This window comes from Saccostrea echinata, unplaced genomic scaffold (genome assembly GCF_033153115.1).
Source record: "Saccostrea echinata isolate AGI-Se365-2 ecotype Australia unplaced genomic scaffold, CSIRO_AGI_Sech_v1 ptg000029l, whole genome shotgun sequence".
In the NCBI taxonomy this organism is placed as follows: Eukaryota; Metazoa; Mollusca; class Bivalvia; order Ostreida; family Ostreidae; genus Saccostrea; species Saccostrea echinata.
Window position 1 is genome coordinate 1,691,325 of NW_026889778.1, and position 18,489 is coordinate 1,709,813.

At 35.1% G+C, this 18,489-nt stretch overlaps 2 protein-coding genes across 2 annotated transcripts in view; both read left to right on the forward strand.

Moving 5' to 3' along the window:
• Positions 1-8,113: 8,113 nt before the first annotated feature.
• LOC133194313 (uncharacterized) lies at positions 8,114-9,271 on the forward strand. Its single transcript, XM_061330295.1, has one exon. It carries the CDS (start codon positions 8,114-8,116, stop codon positions 9,269-9,271), a length of 1,158 nt encoding a protein of 385 aa, XP_061186279.1.
• Positions 9,272-16,233: 6,962 nt separating this feature from the next.
• Positions 16,234-18,489, forward strand: part of LOC133195454 (ecdysone-induced protein 78C-like) — a 46,171-nt gene continuing 43,915 nt past the window's right edge. The window contains exon 1 of the mRNA XM_061331293.1: positions 16,234-16,293. The gene's annotated coding sequence lies outside the window, so the exon portion shown is untranslated. The remainder of the gene's footprint in view (positions 16,294-18,489) is intronic.

The window sequence follows — 18,489 nt, forward strand, 5'->3', positions numbered from 1 at the left end:
TGATCATGACAAGGAGCACATGGCGAGTGTGACCGGTCGGCAGGGGATGCTTACTCCTCCATTGCACCTGATCCCAGCTCTGATGTTTTTTAGAGGTCGTGTTTGCTCTGCTCCCGATTTGTATTGTTTAGATTACTGTTCGTTATCTCCATATTTCATACGACACCGATATACAAAAGAGAACGACACCGTTATATAGTTATAGTTAAAGATAAAACGAGATCATACTAGAAATATAGCTAATATGTATCGTATATTTTCCTGTGTGAAAAAACCAAGCCTTTATCATTACTCCTTACAAAAACATAAATACAGTACTGTACAACAAAATATGCGAGAAGTGTTGTAATGTAAATCATACTTGGATATTAAAAAAAAAGATTTAAAAATTTGGAAATCATAAAAGTTTGTGAAAATCAATAGCATCAAGAGGCATGATTTTCAATACTTTATACAATCATTCCCCACAACCAGGCTTGTTGACATAATAAACAACAGCTTCTCCAATAAAAACGGAAATTGCAAATTTTCATTTCTAGTCATTGGTCTAATTAAAACTTACTTTGTCAAAATCTATTCTGTTTCTAAACACACAAGCACTACGAGATTGACATTAACAAGATGCTTGAGTTCTCGTTGACAAAATCTATGCAGTCTTCAGAGACCAGATCTTCCAACAGTCTGTTGGAATTCCCATTGGTACTTATTACCGGACTTGTTGAATTTATTGAAAAACTTTAAGTCCATGAAAAAAGTCTCTTGCTGTGGCATTCGAATCTATGAAGTTTTCATTGCCTGACGCAACGTGCGTCAGGGAGTATAAGGATAAAAATTTCCATGTTTCGAAACTAAGCGATCATACTTAGTGAGCTAGATTTTGTGCAAGCTGATTTACATCGGGATTTGTTACCTGCATTTAAACAAATACCTTCTATGGAAATAAATAAAAGTTTGTTCTTTTAACCTGATTTTTAAGCTTCAGATTTTTTATTGTAACACGGTGATTGTGTTCAAGGTTCTTTATTCCACATAGAAATAAGTTGACAATGTTTCCTAAGCAAGGGGCATATGTGACGTTTACACTTTACAGCATATTACACCATCTGGATCATTAATGAATATTCATTCTTGATAACTTGCTGCCAACAATGGCTAGGAAAGCACAAGAAATGACCAGCATGCAACAGAATATAAATCATGTGACATCACAAAAAAATATTTACAATTATTTCAGAGCTTTTCATAATACAACATTACTTTTAATAAGAACGGAAGATAATGACAATTAATAAAAAAATAAATCTTTTCAGTAAATACTAGAAATTTAAATCCCATGCTAATTCCAATGTTATGTGAAATAATACAATGTAAACAAACCACGCTGGTCCAGTGGAAAAACTACTTGGCCCAGAGGAAAAGTCCCCCGGTTCAAATCCCGAAAAATACAATACTTATTTTTTTTATATATTAACAAATAATAAAATTTTAAATATAAATTTTTCTCCCTCTTACATTATTAACTGCAAATTTTATCTCATTAAAAAAACACATTGTATATGGACAGGCAACACTAAAGCAATGGGTTTGCTGATTATTCTTGCTATTTTGTTTTCCTGTTATCCCATCAGTGGACTAGTCCAATCATAAACAATCTCCCTCCACCTAGTAAATGGGACATCCCTGCTTGAGAGAAGTACATATGTAAGTACCCCCCCCCCACCCTCCCCCCCCCCAAAAAAAATGTCGGTGGACCAAGAATTTTAATACTATCTTATACAAGTTAATTTGATGCGAAGCATCGAATCGGCCGCAAAAAAAATTCATTTTGGAGAATTTCCACAAGAAAGAGTCCAAAGAAAAAAAATCCAAAAAAGAAAAGGTATATGATACATTTTTACACTTGCTTTACTTTTCTGTGCATTTTTTTAGACTAATTCAAAACAAATTCAGTTCTTATTCCAATTCATTAATTATTTTAGACATCGTTATTCAAATCCGGAAACTCAATACGTTTTCTTTTTATATCTTATGCACGCCCATGTAAGGGAGCAGTTCAAGCGGCTTTTATTCTTAACTTTTGTGTTTGTTATAAATAAGGAAAAATTCCAACGAAGCAATAAAAAAAATAACGTCTCATTTACCCATGTGCACATTCTAACACAACCACAAATAGATCGGCCACTTCTGCGGCCGATAAAAAGATTTTTAGAACATATTTCTACGGAAGCCCATTAAGGACCTGTCAAAAAATATTTTCGAATTCGATTGATTGATTGTATTTTGTTTTACGTCCCTCTCGAGAATTTTTCACTCATATGGAGACGCCACCACTTGCCGGTGGAGAGCTGCAAATTTTGTCCTATAATCGGCACTTACGGCCATTGAGCAGTGAGGGATCTTTTTCGTGCCAGCACCTACTACGACACGGGACCTCGGTTTATACGGTCTCATCCGAAGGACCGGTCTCCACGTCCCACAGTGGGATTCGAACCCGCGACGTAAGGATCAAATCCTTACTTCGCGACTCTAGAGCAGACGCTCTAACCACTGCGCCACGCGGGCGACTTTTCGAATTCGATATAACGAATTGTAGAATTTGTTATAACGAATTTAATGCGTTATAACAATTTCTTTGAGTTCTTTATTACAAATTTAATCTGTTATAACAAATTTGTTGAATTCGTTATATAACGAATTCAAAAAATTCAACGAATTCTAAAATTTGTTATATCATATTTTAATCGTTATAACGAATTCAAAAATTGGTTATAAAGAATTAAATTCGTAAAATCAAATTCAACAATCAGAGCCTACAGAAAAAATATGTATGGATTCGATATAACGATTTGTCGAAATCGTTATAACAAATTAGAGAATTCGTTTTAACGAATTTAATTCGTTATAACAAGTTTCAGAATTCGTTATATAATTAAAACAAATTTAATTCGTTATAACAAATTTTCGAATTCGTTACAACGAATTTAACAAATTTGTTATAACAGATTTAATTCATTATAACGAATTCAAAGAAACTGTTATAACGAATTAAATTCGTTATAACAAATTCGACAATCCGTTAAATCGAATAAAAAAATATTTTTTGATAGGTCCTAAATGGGCTTTCGTATATTTCTCACCTTAATTTAATGTTTTTTTTTGTACGAGCTTACACTAGAAATACAAGTGGCGTGACCTTGACATGTTCGATAACAACGAAAGTGTAGACACGACCTTAAGTTTGTTTTTCATTGTGCAGTCTTTTTTTGCTTTACAGTGCAGCTTCATGCGCGGATCTAAAAAAGGGGGGGGGGTTGGGGAGGGGGGTCCGCCCCCCCCCCCCCGGAATTTGCAGAGCTATTAAAAATATATATTGATGAACGACTTTTAATTTGGTCCTGAAAAACGAGAGATGAAAGTGAAACTAGAACAGCGGATGTGTGTGTAGTCTGTCGCGAGCTGGTTGAACCGTCTTAGTCGTCTCCCATTATATGGTTAACAAATATCGTGCACGAACAAGAGGTATGCACCGATTCATGAGCTGATCTAGAGGGAGGTCGGGGGGTCCGCCCCCCCCCCCCGGAATTTTCAGATTAACTAAAAGTGACCGTAGACCCCCCCCCCCCCCCGAAAACGCGGGCCCCTGTTAAGTTGGTATGAAAAGTCGTGAATATGAAGCTGTGAGCGGCTATGCCCCTCCACCCTCCCCACCCCACGAAATAGGCGTTTCACATTTGGGAGTTTGGGAAACATGGGAAAGGAGTTTACAATTTTATTTTTTTTTTTTGCTTGTCAATAAATTTCTGGGTTGGATTTTTTTTGACTGGGTTGGACCCCCCTCCCCCTTGAAAACATTCCTGGATCCTCGCCTTCAAGTAACAATATCTAAATAATTATTTCTATGTGTAAAGTTTTTTTTCCCCTTTTATTAAAACATGGTACATAAATAATTTAATGTACAGAAAATCATAATACATACATTGCTTAGAAATTTATAAATCAAAATCACAAATAATTGCCTACTTCTAGATACAAATTATCATTAATTACATATGTGCTTTCCTTAGAATCACGTTTTGTAAACAAAGACAATTTTTTATCTTATTTCGAAAAACTTCTTATACATGTTTTGAAATCTACATTTCATTTTATTTTTATAAATGGTAAAACAAATGAAAGACAATATATTATTCATTTAAATTATTATTCAATATGCAATTCAATAATTTATAATTGAAATCAGCAACATTTTTTTCATACATATACTTATACATTTTTCCAGACATATTTGTAACTAAGATCAAAAGTCTTTTGCCACATATTTTCATAAACTGATCGTTGAAACTTTATGTTTACCAAAATTGAATAATAAAAATCACATTTAAGGTTTGCTACAGTTCTTACACTATTATCTCTAAATAAAAATGACACATCGTTTTTAATATTAACAAATTTTGCATATGTACGATCAAACTTGTTTTTGTATTCTCTTAGTGCCTTCTTTATCATGATATATTCACAGAGTATATTGTTTTTCTTTTCCAGTATATTATAAAAGTGTTCAATACTAAGGAAGTTTCCATCATTATCAAAAAGATCTTTATTATACAGAATATCACTTTTTATCCAGTTTTCAAAACAAAGAGGTTTAGAATCATACTGAAACAGATTATTGTTCCAAATGAATTCCGATAAAAATTGGTCTCTCTTTAAAGCACAAATTTGTTTAACTTTTTTTTAATACATTTATTGAAAGCAGAAAGGACTTCACCATAAAAAAAGTGGTATTCTTAGCATCTTTAAAAAAAACAGTATTTTCAAAGTTACATACACTTGTTTTAACAATATCATTAACTGACAGGTTTTTAAGATTAAGAATATTATTCAACATTTTATATATTATACTTCTTTTATCTAGTATTCGTTTTATCCAAGAAGCCTTCGCTGCAGTAAATTTACTCTCTACATCAACAATACCTATTCCACCTTGGTCAACTTTACCAATTTGCGTATTTCTCTTTATCCTATCTTTTTTCTCCCATAGGAAATTAAATACAAGTTTTGATACATTTTTAAAGAATTCATTTTTTGGATTTGACAAAATAAAAGCATTATATACCAATTTAGATAATGCTAGTGTATTTATTATGGTACATTTTCCGAAGATTGTGAAGTTTCGCCTTCTCCAAATACTCAGTATTCTTTCAAGTTTCTCTAATTTATTTGTCCAATTCATATCATAACAGATATCCTTATCATGACCGAGATATACACCTAATGATTTTACATGACTTTTAGCAATTCTAACACCACAAATATATTTTTCATTTAAATATATTTCAACAATTTTTCCTGTCAATAAACATTCTGTTTTGTCCATATTCAATTTCGGGCCTGCGACTTTGCTAAATTCACATATTGTTTCTAAAGCTTTTTTCAATGAATAAGTGTCTTTCAATAAATTAGTGCAATCATCGGCATGTTGTACGATTTTTAAATTTCCGTTATCACCTGGCGATAAACCGATGATTTCTTCATTATTTTTAAGCTGAACTGCTAGTATTTCTAGCACAAAAATAAATAAAAGTGCTGACATAGGACAGCCTTGTCTAATCCCTCTTTGCATTTCACATGATTTTGACATCCAGCCATTATTTTTGACTTTGAAAATTGGTTTAGAATATAATGTTTTTTATCATTTTGATAAAATTTTTGATAAAATTTTCACCAAAATCAAATTTTTCTAGAGTTTAGTACATGAAGTTATATTCAACAGAATCGAAAATTTTTCAAAATCGAGAAAGAGCAAAATACCATCAATATCATTATTGTTACAATATTCAAATATGTCTAATATTATTCTCGTGTTCTCCCTAATGTATCTACCTTTAATATAAGCACTTTGTTCACTACTAATTATTCTACTAGCAACTTTTTGCAAACGATTACCTAGAACATGAGCAAAAATTTTGTAATCAACGTTTGTAAGACTAATTGGTATGTAGTTCTGAAGATTTTCTTTTTCTCCTTTTTTATATATCAGGGATATCACAGCATTTCTTTGCGAAAAAGGCAAAATACCATCATCAATACTTTTAAGTAAGGAGGAAAAGAATATTTCCTTTATATTGAAACGTAGTAGAAACGTAATAGAACACCCCCATGAAATGGAATAACCTGACACCCCTTTGGAAATAGATTGTTCTAAGGGTATATAAGTCAGTGCAGCGGGCAGCTGAGAGAGAATTGCTGTGAAGTTTGCAAAGTACGATTAGAAGACGAAAAGAATAGAAGACTAGGGCTAGGGTAGGAATTTATAATAGCTCACCACCGGTAGTGGTATTTGCCTGATTCACTATATTAATAGGAACCCTTATACCAAGAATACGCGGTGACGGGTTACCCAGTCACGTTTAGTCCTTTAAAAATACTGTAGCACCCGGTAAAACCTCTGATAGTTTAATTGTCTTCTAATTATATATACAGAATCATTATACTCAGGAAGAGTTAAGGAAAATTATTATTGCCTAATCATTTTACTCAGACAGAATACGAGGAAAATCAGATCCCTTAAAAAGAACCCTGGTTAAGATATGTTCAGATAAACACGTTACATTTTGGTGGCAGCTGGTTAAGGGATAAAAATACTGATTTAATTTGATTCTGTAGAGAAATTAGTATTGTAGTATTGTTGTGCATTTTATTTTTACCAAGTTTAGAGACTGTGTGTATTTTACCGGATATATAGCTAGGCTTGCTATAGTCTTGGTATTGTGTTTTACTTGGTAAAGTTTACCAAGTACATATACCTAGTGCAGTTATAGAATACAGAAAACCAGGTAACAAATAATATAAGAATGTGTGATAGAGGGGACAAATTGTTAGCTGACCTCAGTGCTATAGATGCCAGAAGGGAAAAGCTCAGAGAAGAAATAGAAAAATTACGATCTACTCCTCAGACTACCGAGTCTTCAGTGGTACCAGATTCCAAAGTAGATGTTAGGTACAAAAACCCAGACAACAGTTTAGATGTATTAAATTACAGAACACCAAGTAACACAGGATATGCATTTGGACACATGAGATATCCAGAGCCTGGTTATACACTGTATGAAGATAAACAGATCGTAGATCGAACTTTACAGAGGGATACAGAAAATAAGCTGCCGCGATTTGGTACAATAAGACAACAAGGTTTTACCGAGACACATTTGACACCAAGTCCTTCCTTGAACACTAGGTGTGCGGTATCTTCATCAGCTTCCTCTACAGTTACTTGGTCATACAACCAGAATCCAGTGCAGGAACCAGTATACAGACATTTACCTACTTTTGATTTGAGTAAGAATGATCCAAGTGCACGGCCCAAGGAGTATTCATACGGCAAAACAGTAATGAAACCTATAACGTATGCTTTATCTGGGTATTGGATAGATTATAAGGTCCATTTTGAAGCATGTAGCGATATCAACTCCTGGAACTTACAACAGAAAAGTTTGTACCTTGCAGCCTCTTTAAGAGGACAGGCTCAAACTGTCCTTGGCAATATGCGACCAGGTGCAAATAGAACCTATATGGAGCTGTGTGACGCATTAGAGTCAAGATTTGCACCTGCAAATCAAACTGAACTCTGTCGAGCTATGTTTAGTGAAAAATGTCAAAAACCAAGTGAATCTTTGCCAGAACTTGGTGAAAGCATTCGACGATTGGCACATCTCGCCTATCCAACGGCTCCCAGAGAAGTTACTGTGATGATAGCCAAAGATCAGTTTGTAGACGCATTGGCCGATTTTGATATGCGCCTTCGCATTCAACAATCACGACCAAAGTCATTAAATGATACTGTACGGTTTGCTGTAGAGCAGAACGCCAGAGAAGAGGAGATGGTGGATATGTCAGGAACACAATCAAAAACCAAGTGACACCTGATGCTCAACAAGACTCGAGTGTCAGGGAAGAACTAAGACAATTGAGAGATGAAATACAGGCTTCTCTTAAAGATATAGAAAAGAAAATGTCTAATGTCTCGACAAAAGAAACGTCAACCACTTCAAGTTATTTAAGCAAGCAAGGCAAATTTCCTTTCAAATGCCACAATTGCCGAAGAAAAGGCCATATGATCAAAGACTGTTTTGTGAAAAACAATCAGGATGAAACTAAGATGCGAAAATCAGACTTGAAGAATTCAACCAGTCTAAAACAAAATACAGATTCCCAGAAGAAAAATTGTTCGATAGTTTCCAGCACAACCTCATTGAAAGTTGACCAAGACATCCAGGAATCTGGGTTGTTTATTAAGGCGATGGTAAATGGCACTCAGTGTAACCTATTGTTAGATACTGGGGTCACTCTGACTATTCTATCAGATCAACTGTATGCTGAACTAGACAAAACGGGTAAAATTGGACTTTCACCAGTTACACAGAGAATTGTGGGTGCTGATGGTGCACCTCTTACTGTACAAGGGAAAGGATTATTCTGCATTAGACTTGGTTCTCAGGAATTTACGACTCAGGCAGTAATAGCAAACATCAAAGCAGATGGCATTATAGGATTAGATTTCTTACAAACAAACCAATGTCTTGTCGATGTATGTAAGACCAAGATGTATGTTCATGGGGTAGAACATGAATTAGAACTGCAAGGAAATATCGGTTGTTTTCGCGTGAGTCTGTGTGAAAACATATCCATTCCTCCTAGAAGCGAAATGGTATGTCCGGGTCGAGTGTTGGACCTACCAAAACTACCACAGATACCATTGTTAATTGAACCTTATGCTAAGTTTCAGGATAGTGGAAGAGCCTTGGTAGCTAGATTCCTTGTCAATTCATCTGGGAAAGTGGCCGTTAGACTGATGAACATATCTAGTCAGTCCCAGACAATCTTCAAGAACACAGTGATAGGCTTGACATCCCCGGTAAGAGAAATAATTCTGCCTGAAAAGGAAGGTATTGTTAATAATGTTATGCCCGGGGAAAACAAAGAAACCCTTCCTGAGCATTTGAACGATTTATTTGATAGAACAAAAACTGATCTATCAGAGGAACAGGCGACTAAAGTAAAAAGTATTCTTATCAAGTTCAGTCAAATTTTTTCAAAGAGCAAAGATGACTTTGGAAGAACATCATTGATAAAGCACCGTATTAATACAGAAGGAGAAAAACCAACCAAGCAACCACCCAGAAGGTTACCGCATCATGCTGCGGAATTCGTTGATCAAGAGGTGAAAAACATGATTGATAAAGGCATCGTAGAACCCTCATCTAGTCCATAGGCTGCTGGGGTTGTACTTGTTGAGAAAAAGGACGTACGGCACAAAAAGGTTCTGTGCTGATTATCGGTCCTTAAACAGTAAAACAGTAAAGGACGCCTACCCTTTACCGCGCATTGATGATTCCCTAGATCGGCTGGAAGGAGCGTCTTGGTTTTGTACGTTAGATCTTCACTCGGGCTACTGGCAAGTCGAAATGAACGAGCCTGATAAACCAAAGACCGCATTTGTGACCAGAAATGGTCTTTTCCAGTTTACTGTAATGCGTTTGGACTATGTAACAGTCCAGCAACGTTTGAAAGGCTCATGGAAGTAGTTTTGGCTGGACTAAATTTCATTATATGTTTGGTATATATTGATGATATTATTATCTTTGGTAAAACATTTGATGAAACGCTTCAAAACTTAGAACAAGTATTTACAAAGTTGCAATCAGCAGGTCTAAAACTCAAAGCTGCAAAATGCACTTTGTTTAAAAAGGAAGTTTTGTTTCTTGGCTATAAGGTATCTGGTGACGGAGTTCAAACAGATCCCCAGAAAGTAGCTGTTGTGGAAAAGTGGCCGGTACCAATTGACTAAGTGAGGTACGATCTTTTATAGGCCTGTGCAGCTATTACAATTTATAGATGGATTCTGTTTGAAGAAGTGGACATAGAAGCCGGAAGAACGTATCGAAAGAAGACGTCTCCAGTTTTACCAGGGATTAAGCGAAGAAATACTAGTGTCTCAGAAACCGTGAACAAAGACTTGCCTACAACTGAAGAGGTAGTGGAACCTAGCGACAGTGTTTCCAATGTCCAAAAGGCGCCTTTGGATGGCCAACACGTTTTTGCTGTAAGAAGAAAGCCAAGAAAGTCGATGCAGCAGCTAAGGCAGGAATAAAGAGTCATCAGAAAATAATCAGGGTCACAAGAAAATTTCAGAAGGATGGTGAGATAGTAGAGCGTTTGGAGGAGGACATCTGGAATGATTAACTGATTGATTTTTGCACTTTTCACAATGACATACAGATGTTTGTTTGGTCTGGTCTGGACTCGCATGTTTATTATGCAGGTTGTAACAGATAGTTACTTTAAATATAGCTTGTAAATAAATAAATAATTTATAAACCAAAAAAAAAAAATATGATTGTTGTTGATTGATGTGCGGGACGCACGAAATCAGAGGTGTGGGTAGTGAAACGTAGTAGAAACGTAATGGAACACCCCCATGAAATGGAAAAACCTGACACCCCTTTGGAAATAGATTGTTCTAAGGGTATATAAGTCAGTGCAGCGGGCAGCTGAGAGAGAATTGCTGTGAAGTTTGCAAAGTACGATTAGAAGACGAAAAGAATAGAAGACGTAGGGCTAGGGTAGGAATTTATAATAGCTCACCAGCGGTAGTGGTATTTTGGGAATTAATTTGTGTTTCAGGAGGTAGTAAATCTTATTAGATCGAGGCGCCTGATTCACTATATTAATAGGAACCCTTATACCAAGAATACGCGGTGACGGGTTACCCAGTCACGTTTAGTCCTTTAAAAATACTATAGCATCCGGTAAAACCTCTGATAGTTTAATTGTCTTCTAATTATATATACAGAATCATTATACTCAGAAAGAGTTAAGGAAAATTATTATCGCCTAATCATTTTACTCAGAGTACGAGGAAAATCAGATCCCTTAAAAAGAACCCTGGTTAAGATATGTTCAGATAAACACGTTACAATATCATGCCAAAAAACCTTATAGAATTCTGCTGTTAAGCCATCTCGACCAGGGGATTTGTTATTTTTCATTTTAAGAACAGCTTCTTCACATTCTAATTTTGTAGGCAACACGTCACATAACTCTTTCTCGGCCTTTGTAACCTTTCCGCAGTTAACATTTTTTAAAATATTTCGATTTCATTATCAGAAATTTTTATATGTGTAAAGTTAATCTTCTAAATATGGTTATCCCGATAACAAAAACTATGCTACTAAATAGCAATTTGTGTTATTAAAACCTAGAACTGGTGATGGATCAAACACTTAGTACAGTGGCACGTCCATATTACTCCCCTGCTCAGTCCAGATGGTCTTAGATCCGCCCCTTGTAATAACTGAAATTGTGTCTGCAGTAAACAGTGAAGTGAGAAATCTTACGCCATTTTATCATTGTAAGGGTTGTCAGCGCCTGAATGCATGTTATCATCGATCATCGGTAATCTTAACCAAATGGACCTGACTGAGAGGCGTCAAATAGTGTCAATGAACTTCAGGTCATAACACATGCAACACACGAATGATAATACGTACGACCTGATTGCATAATAGTTATGTGGACATCAGATCTAGGTTCTTCCGTCAACATTATTAGAATTCTATGTGAAGTGAACAGTTTTTTTATAAAGATAAGTTTTAGCAAACACTCGAACAGCCTTTACACTCAGTACAGAATGAACAGCGGATAATCTGATAATAGATGTGTGACCTTCACCTTGATCCCGATATGGTTACTAATCAAATGCCCGGATGTTGAAGTTTTCTTCATTGGACGTAAGTTGGAAATTTTAATATTTTCTTGATACAGGGGACAAATTTAGTGAATGGGACATGTCAGTTATTTTACAGATTTGTTCATTTATTCAGTATTGGGAAAACACAACCAAATGAACCGCAAGTATGGCTTGTCGAAGACTGTGTTTAGAAATGGCGAATGTTGAGTGTCCATGACCTGTATAGTTGGGGGCGATAGGGATATTGACTCTGTTACGCTGAAACCTAACACAGAATCTTCATAAACTGACGTGGAAGTCAATATATATGTATTTTTATGGTAGGAAGTGCCAGTCTACTGTGTAATTTAAGTAGAACACATGTTGTGTTATGACTTGCTCTTATAGCACTGGAATTTAACCGAATGACGCATGAGAAAGTTATAATTTTGGTGTAATTATAATGACATGTCGGTAAATACACATTTATGTCAATGGAAGTATTACAACCGAATGATTGAAGACTACAGGCCCTAAATACTTTAGGAGAATCAATAGAAAATAACATTTTTTTCGAATTCAGGGTAAACATACATCAGCTACACATAAATATGGTAAATAAATGTGAGGAATACTTCTCCTATATTTAGTAGTTTTTTTATTCTTTCAGAAATTGATATGTCAATTGGCAAAGAATGTCTGCATTTAAAAGCAGTGTGAATATTGTCATCTAACCATTCATGATTTAATGAAAAGTGTTTTTGTGAACTTTTGAGTCGTCTGTTCAACTACAAGGGTTTATGAAATGAATTTATAATATCAGATGATATTTAGTGCAACACCTCTTGAACTAAAGATATGTATACATAGAAAAATTATACACTACATTTTATGAAATATTTAGTATGGTAAACAGTTTTGAAGAAAACTTTAGAATGAATGCAACATACTTTAAATTGGGGTACACTTGCTTCAAATGGTGGAAAGGAAGAATTTGATTAAAGCATAAATAGAAAATGTAGAACTATTAAGTATTATTTAAATGTATTTAAATTACTAACCTTTTACACTCATAACCGTGACTTTCAAGCTCAAGCCCCTTTCTGTAGCTTTGCCACCCCTCCCCCTAAGCAAATATACTCCCCCCCAAAAAAACCCCAACAACAACAAACAAACAAACAAGCAAAAAACACTGGTATCAATTGATATTGATTGTTAAAGGTCATATGAAACTGTTCATAACAGTAGGATTTTACTCTTTAAACACAAAGACTAGTATGAAAGAATGTCAATTTACGTTTAGTAAAGAAATTTTGCCTTTACTTAACTGAAAAATGAAGGCCTAAATTTGTCCACTTAATGAATTTGTTACCCGCTTATCGTTCTTGATTTTGTGTTTTTATGACATCACAAAGACCCATTGATGTAAATAACGCATTAGATATAGTGTAATTTTACTGTATTTTATTGATCGAGTTAATTTTAGTCACTTTTTTTGGATATAAATGTGATTATGTTTTTAGATGAGCTATCTGATTTTAAAGTACAGTTTACTCTATTTGAACTAATTGTTAATTAGGCCAAAATCTGTAAAACAAAGTTGTGTCATATCAGTGATTTTTCTACACTTTTTAAAAGGGGCCTGGGCTTTACAATTGGGAAAAATTGTCGACATTTGTGTCAAATTGGGAAAAATTAATAAGATTGAAATTAACCTTAATTGACAGGTAAAATAAAATAAATAAAATATGTCTTGTAAATGGACAAAATAATCAGCTGTTCTTCACTATTATTGACCGAGAACAATAGTGTTCTATTTTAGATAAGTCCAACATAAAAAAATTTCAATATAACAAAAACAAGAAAGGTTTTATTTTGGGAAAAAAGCAAATGAAATTGGGAAAAAATCGGTAATTTTTGATAGGGGAAAGGGCCGATATTCAGACCTACAATGGGTGTAGAAAAATCACTGCATATATTGAGAGGGAAAAGGGTACCCCTTTTTTCCCAAATAAACACGGAGATATTGAAGTTCATGATAAACATGGAGCAATGAAAAGTCTGCGTCTTTGAATGCACGCTTTCTGCAATCTGAAACACGAGGGCTAATGTAAAAATGATATAGAAATAGGGGTTTATGACAACATCATCGTAATTTTGCTCTCACAAGAAACATGATTTAGAAAATGGCTCAAAATTACCGGCATCATGAGTATGTACATGTATATACATGCACTGTAATGTTACGGTACTGATACTTCTAACAGTTTGGCTGAGCAATTGCAGTTTGAAATTACTTATACAGTTCGTGCACAAATTGATCAGTTAAAAAAATCCATACCCCCATTATTTGCGCGATTGAACCTGAACAATTTTTCAAAGTAATATTTTTACAGTTAAACATTTTTTTTAAAATCAGGCTATATATTCTGTGTTAGAATAAACTGATACAAATTTAAACAATTCGGTCTGTAAATATATTCACACAGAAAAGTAGGATAACATAGATAGAATTGTGTTTAATGTGAGGTTTTTAGCCAAGATGATGATATTTCTTAAAAATTACGCTGCAAAAGACATGATCCGTTGTATAAATGTTAGTACTGAATGTAGTGACTGGGTCTTACTAATGTCATAAACAAAGGGAGATAAGCCGCGCTAGTTGAAGTTCATTTTTGCAGTCAAGTAATTTTGATCGGCTCTGCTGCCGCCAACTTGCATAAAAAATCCAAAATGATAATTGCAGGCTTATTAAAGTTGCTCAGATGAACTCATTTCCGTATACAACCCAAAATGCTCAGGGCATTGTTTCATATGACCTTTAAAATATACAGATCTGGTAATTTTTGGTAATTCTCATAAATGTCTTCACACATGTGCACACTCAGTTTATCTCTTTGCCTGGAAAGTGTGTTGCACACTTGCTCTTCACCCACTCTACGTAACCTTGATATCATTTTAAAACCTGTTCTGATTTAATGCAGGTGTATCTGTGTCAACACCTATTGAAGTCTCCTTTAAATTGTTTTCAAAACTGAAACAATAATATGAAGAAAGGAACAAATAACTATTGTGTACATATTAAACCTTAAAAAAAAAAAATCTCAGTTATTTCTTTATGAATCTCATGTTCACTTCCATACATCTGACAAAAATTCATCTATTCAAATTATTTTTGTAAATCATGGGTGTAATTAAACATACAGTGAATATATAAGAGAAGTCATATTTTCCCAACAGTCTTTCATCCTTTGCATTAGGGATTCTAAAGTTGAATTAGGAATTATAGAGTGAGCTCTTAAGACAATGCCTGAGCGAAGTGAAAATTTGGACTACTGCACATTCATCCAATAAAATTTTTCCCCCAGTAACTTGTACCCACAATCCTCCACAAATTGCATATGGCTACTTGAACTATAATGTTCTTTCAATAATCAAACAAAAGTTCACAAGTCAGAAACTTACCTTACTTTAAGGAAATTGCAGAAAGATAGTAGACTAAATACACTTTTTTAGCTCACCTGAGCTGAAAGCTCAAGTGAGCTTTTCTGATCACCTGTTGTCCCGCATCCGTCTGTCTGTCCGTCTGTAAACTTTTCACATTTTCAACTTCTTCTCAAGAACCACTGGGCCAATTTTAACCAAAGTTGGTACAAAGTATCCGTGGGTGAAGGGGAGTTTAAATTATTAAAATAAAGGGCCAAGTCCCCTTACAAGGGGAGATAATCAAGAAAAGACAAAAATAGGGTGGGGTCATTAAAAAATCTTCTTCTCAAGAACCACAGGGCCAGAAAAGCTGAAACTTATATGAGACGATCCTTGGGTAGTGAAGATTCTAAATTGTTCAAATCATGGCCCCAGGGGGTAGGGCGGGGCCACAATAGGGAATCAAAGTTTTACATTGAAATGTATAGGCAAAATCTTTGAAAATCTTCTTCTCAAGAACCACTGGGCCAGAAAAGCTGAAACTTATATGAAAGCATTCTTGGGTAGTGAAGATTCTAAATTGTTCAAATCATGGCCCCAGGGGGTAGGGCAGGGCCACAATAGGGAATCAAAATTTTACATTGAAATATGTCAAAAAGTCTTTGAAAATCTTCTTCTCAGGAACCACTGGGCCAGAAAAGCTGAAACTTACGTGGAAGCATCCTTGGGTAGTGTAGATTTTAAATTGTTCAAATCATGGCCCCCGGGGGATAGGGAAGGGCCGCATTAAGTATTAACAGGGGGGGGGGGGTCTGGTGAAGAACAGCAGGGCCAAAGTAACTCAGGTGAGTATTGTGGCCCATGGGCCTCTTGTTAATACTTTGCACGTCATGTGACGTCACAGTCTTGACTGAGTTTTGTGCGGTTTGAGCTACGGTTTCAGCAATAATTACACTACAGCGCTTGCCCCAATGGTTGTCTTGTCAAACATATTGAATACAAGTATGTGTATTATCATGTTTTTTCATGGATCTCATAGCTGATGGCAGTTTTGTTTTTGTTTTCCAGACAATAAGATTTGGAACAAAATGCACCATGGAATGGATGAGGTTTTGTTAGAGTGCAACCATTGCTAATCAGTGAGTAATTTAAAGCTATAATGTGTGTACATACAGTCCCGAGTTCAGTGCTACATAGCAACAGTTAACATAACATGTCATAAATATTTCCAAATTTTGCCATTTTATTGATTTAAATCCCAATTAAAAGGGTACAGGACCCTGTACCAAAAAGGGTCAATAAAGCCATTCTGATGTTTTCATGAACATTATAGTATAAAGAAAGTAATATATATAAAATCAGACTTATGTGAGATTTAATATATCCAGGGTTCGACATTAACGTTAGTCCGTTAGTCTCAGACTAATACATTTTCATTCGGACTAACAGAATCTGTGGCTGATTAGTCCGAACGAACCAATAAAAATTTCTGGAAAAAAATCAATAAATTACCGATGTTCGGATTCTCGACAACTTTCAAAAAGGTCTATTTCAGAACTCCTGAACACCGAAAACCACATGCTTTTCTCTACTTTTTGGCGGGAAGTTAGGTAATTTCGAGTCAATTCGGTGCTCAATTTTAGGACTGATTTGTATGAAATTAAACATTTTAGCGATCATAATTTAGTATGACATATAAAGAAAGATGTCGGACGTTTGGATGTAATGTATTGAGAAAAAATGAAGGAGATCGGGAACAAGATCGTAGTTCCCGATCGCGAGATTTCAACGAATCTTGGAATAAAACATTTCACGTATTTAATGCTTTGTTTATTAAAAAAAGTCTAAAAAGTACATTGCAATGTTTATTTTTAAATTAATACATGTACTTAAAAAACATTGATGGTTTTTTTTTTTTTTTTTTTTTTTTTTTTTTGACGGACTCATAAAATCGCGTGCGGACTAGTAAAAGTAAAGAAGCACTAGTCCGACCGGACTAAAGCCTAAAAACGTTAGTGTCGAACCCTGTATATCCAACCCCAACCCCCTCAAACATTGAATTCTCTCAGTACCATTGCATGTAAACACCATATGATTATTTATACCAAGATGAAGAATCATGTATAATAGACAAGGTTTGTATTGTTTTGTATTTTACTAAGAACTATCAGTGACTTGCTATTGTAAAATGTCAACAAGATCATTTAACTTTTCCAAGTGTCTTTTTTATTTATCGTTTCGTCTCAGATGTCCTTCCTGTATTCAAGGTCATTGTTATGTAACAGTCTTTACATTAGTTAACAAGCTCTGAGCAGTAAATTGTTATGAGAAGCTTAAGAAGCATATATTATACATGGTTTAAAGAAGTAAGTATTTTTAAATATCTAGTTGTGTGAATTTTTATTTGCATCCAGTTTGTCTGTAATTTCCTCCTCAGTCGGGAGGGATACTCAGTTGTACATGCTCTAAGTACACCATTTCATCCGGGGAAAAACCGCCACTCCAAACAATTCATTAATCAATTTCCGTTGAAATTCTATATCTGGAACATTGATATCTTGAATACCTTGAGTATGTCAAAGTCAACCCATTTGGAAGTCCCAACCACTTTTGTCTTGATGTATTTTACCTTCAATATCTCAAACTGTTGGATATCTCGGAAATTTTTTCAAGGTCCCATTGAGTAAGAGATGAAGAGTTTTAACTGTAATATTTGCATATTTACTGATCTATAGGCAGTGGTGGTGATCTATAAGCAGTGGTGATCTACAGGCAGTGGTGATCTATAGGCAGTGGCGGTGATCTATACTAGGCAATGGTGGCTATTTAAAGGTAGTGGTGGTTATCTATAGACAGTGGAGGTTATCTATAGGTAGTGGTGGTGATCTAAAGGCAGTGGTGGTGATCTATAAGCAGTGGTGATCTATAGGCAGTGGGAATATGTAGGCAGTGGTGATCTACAGGCAGTGGTGATCTATAGGCAGTGGTGGTTATCTATACTAGGCAGTGGTGGCTATTTATAGGCAGTGGTGGTTTTCTATAGGCAATGGTGGTTATCTATAGGCATTATGGTGGTTACCATATATACTCGCATATAAGTCCGTCTGCCTTAAAGTCGGTTGTATTTCTTAAGCCGATATTAAAGGGCTTGTCCCTCTGAAATACCAATCTTTTTAAGACTCGCCTATAAGTCGGACAAAGTTTTGGACCAAAGTTTGACTCCATAAAAACCGACTTATAGGCGAGTATTTACAGTAACTATAAGCAGTGATGGTGATTTATAGGCAGTGGTGGTTGACACTTTGGATTTGAAAGTTTGTGTGAGCTCAGAAATG

Excerpts from the sequence above, each read along its gene's own strand:
- LOC133194313 (XM_061330295.1), top strand. The coding sequence starts at position 8,114 with ATGATCAAAGACTGTTTTGTGAAAAACAATCAGGATGAAACTAAGATG.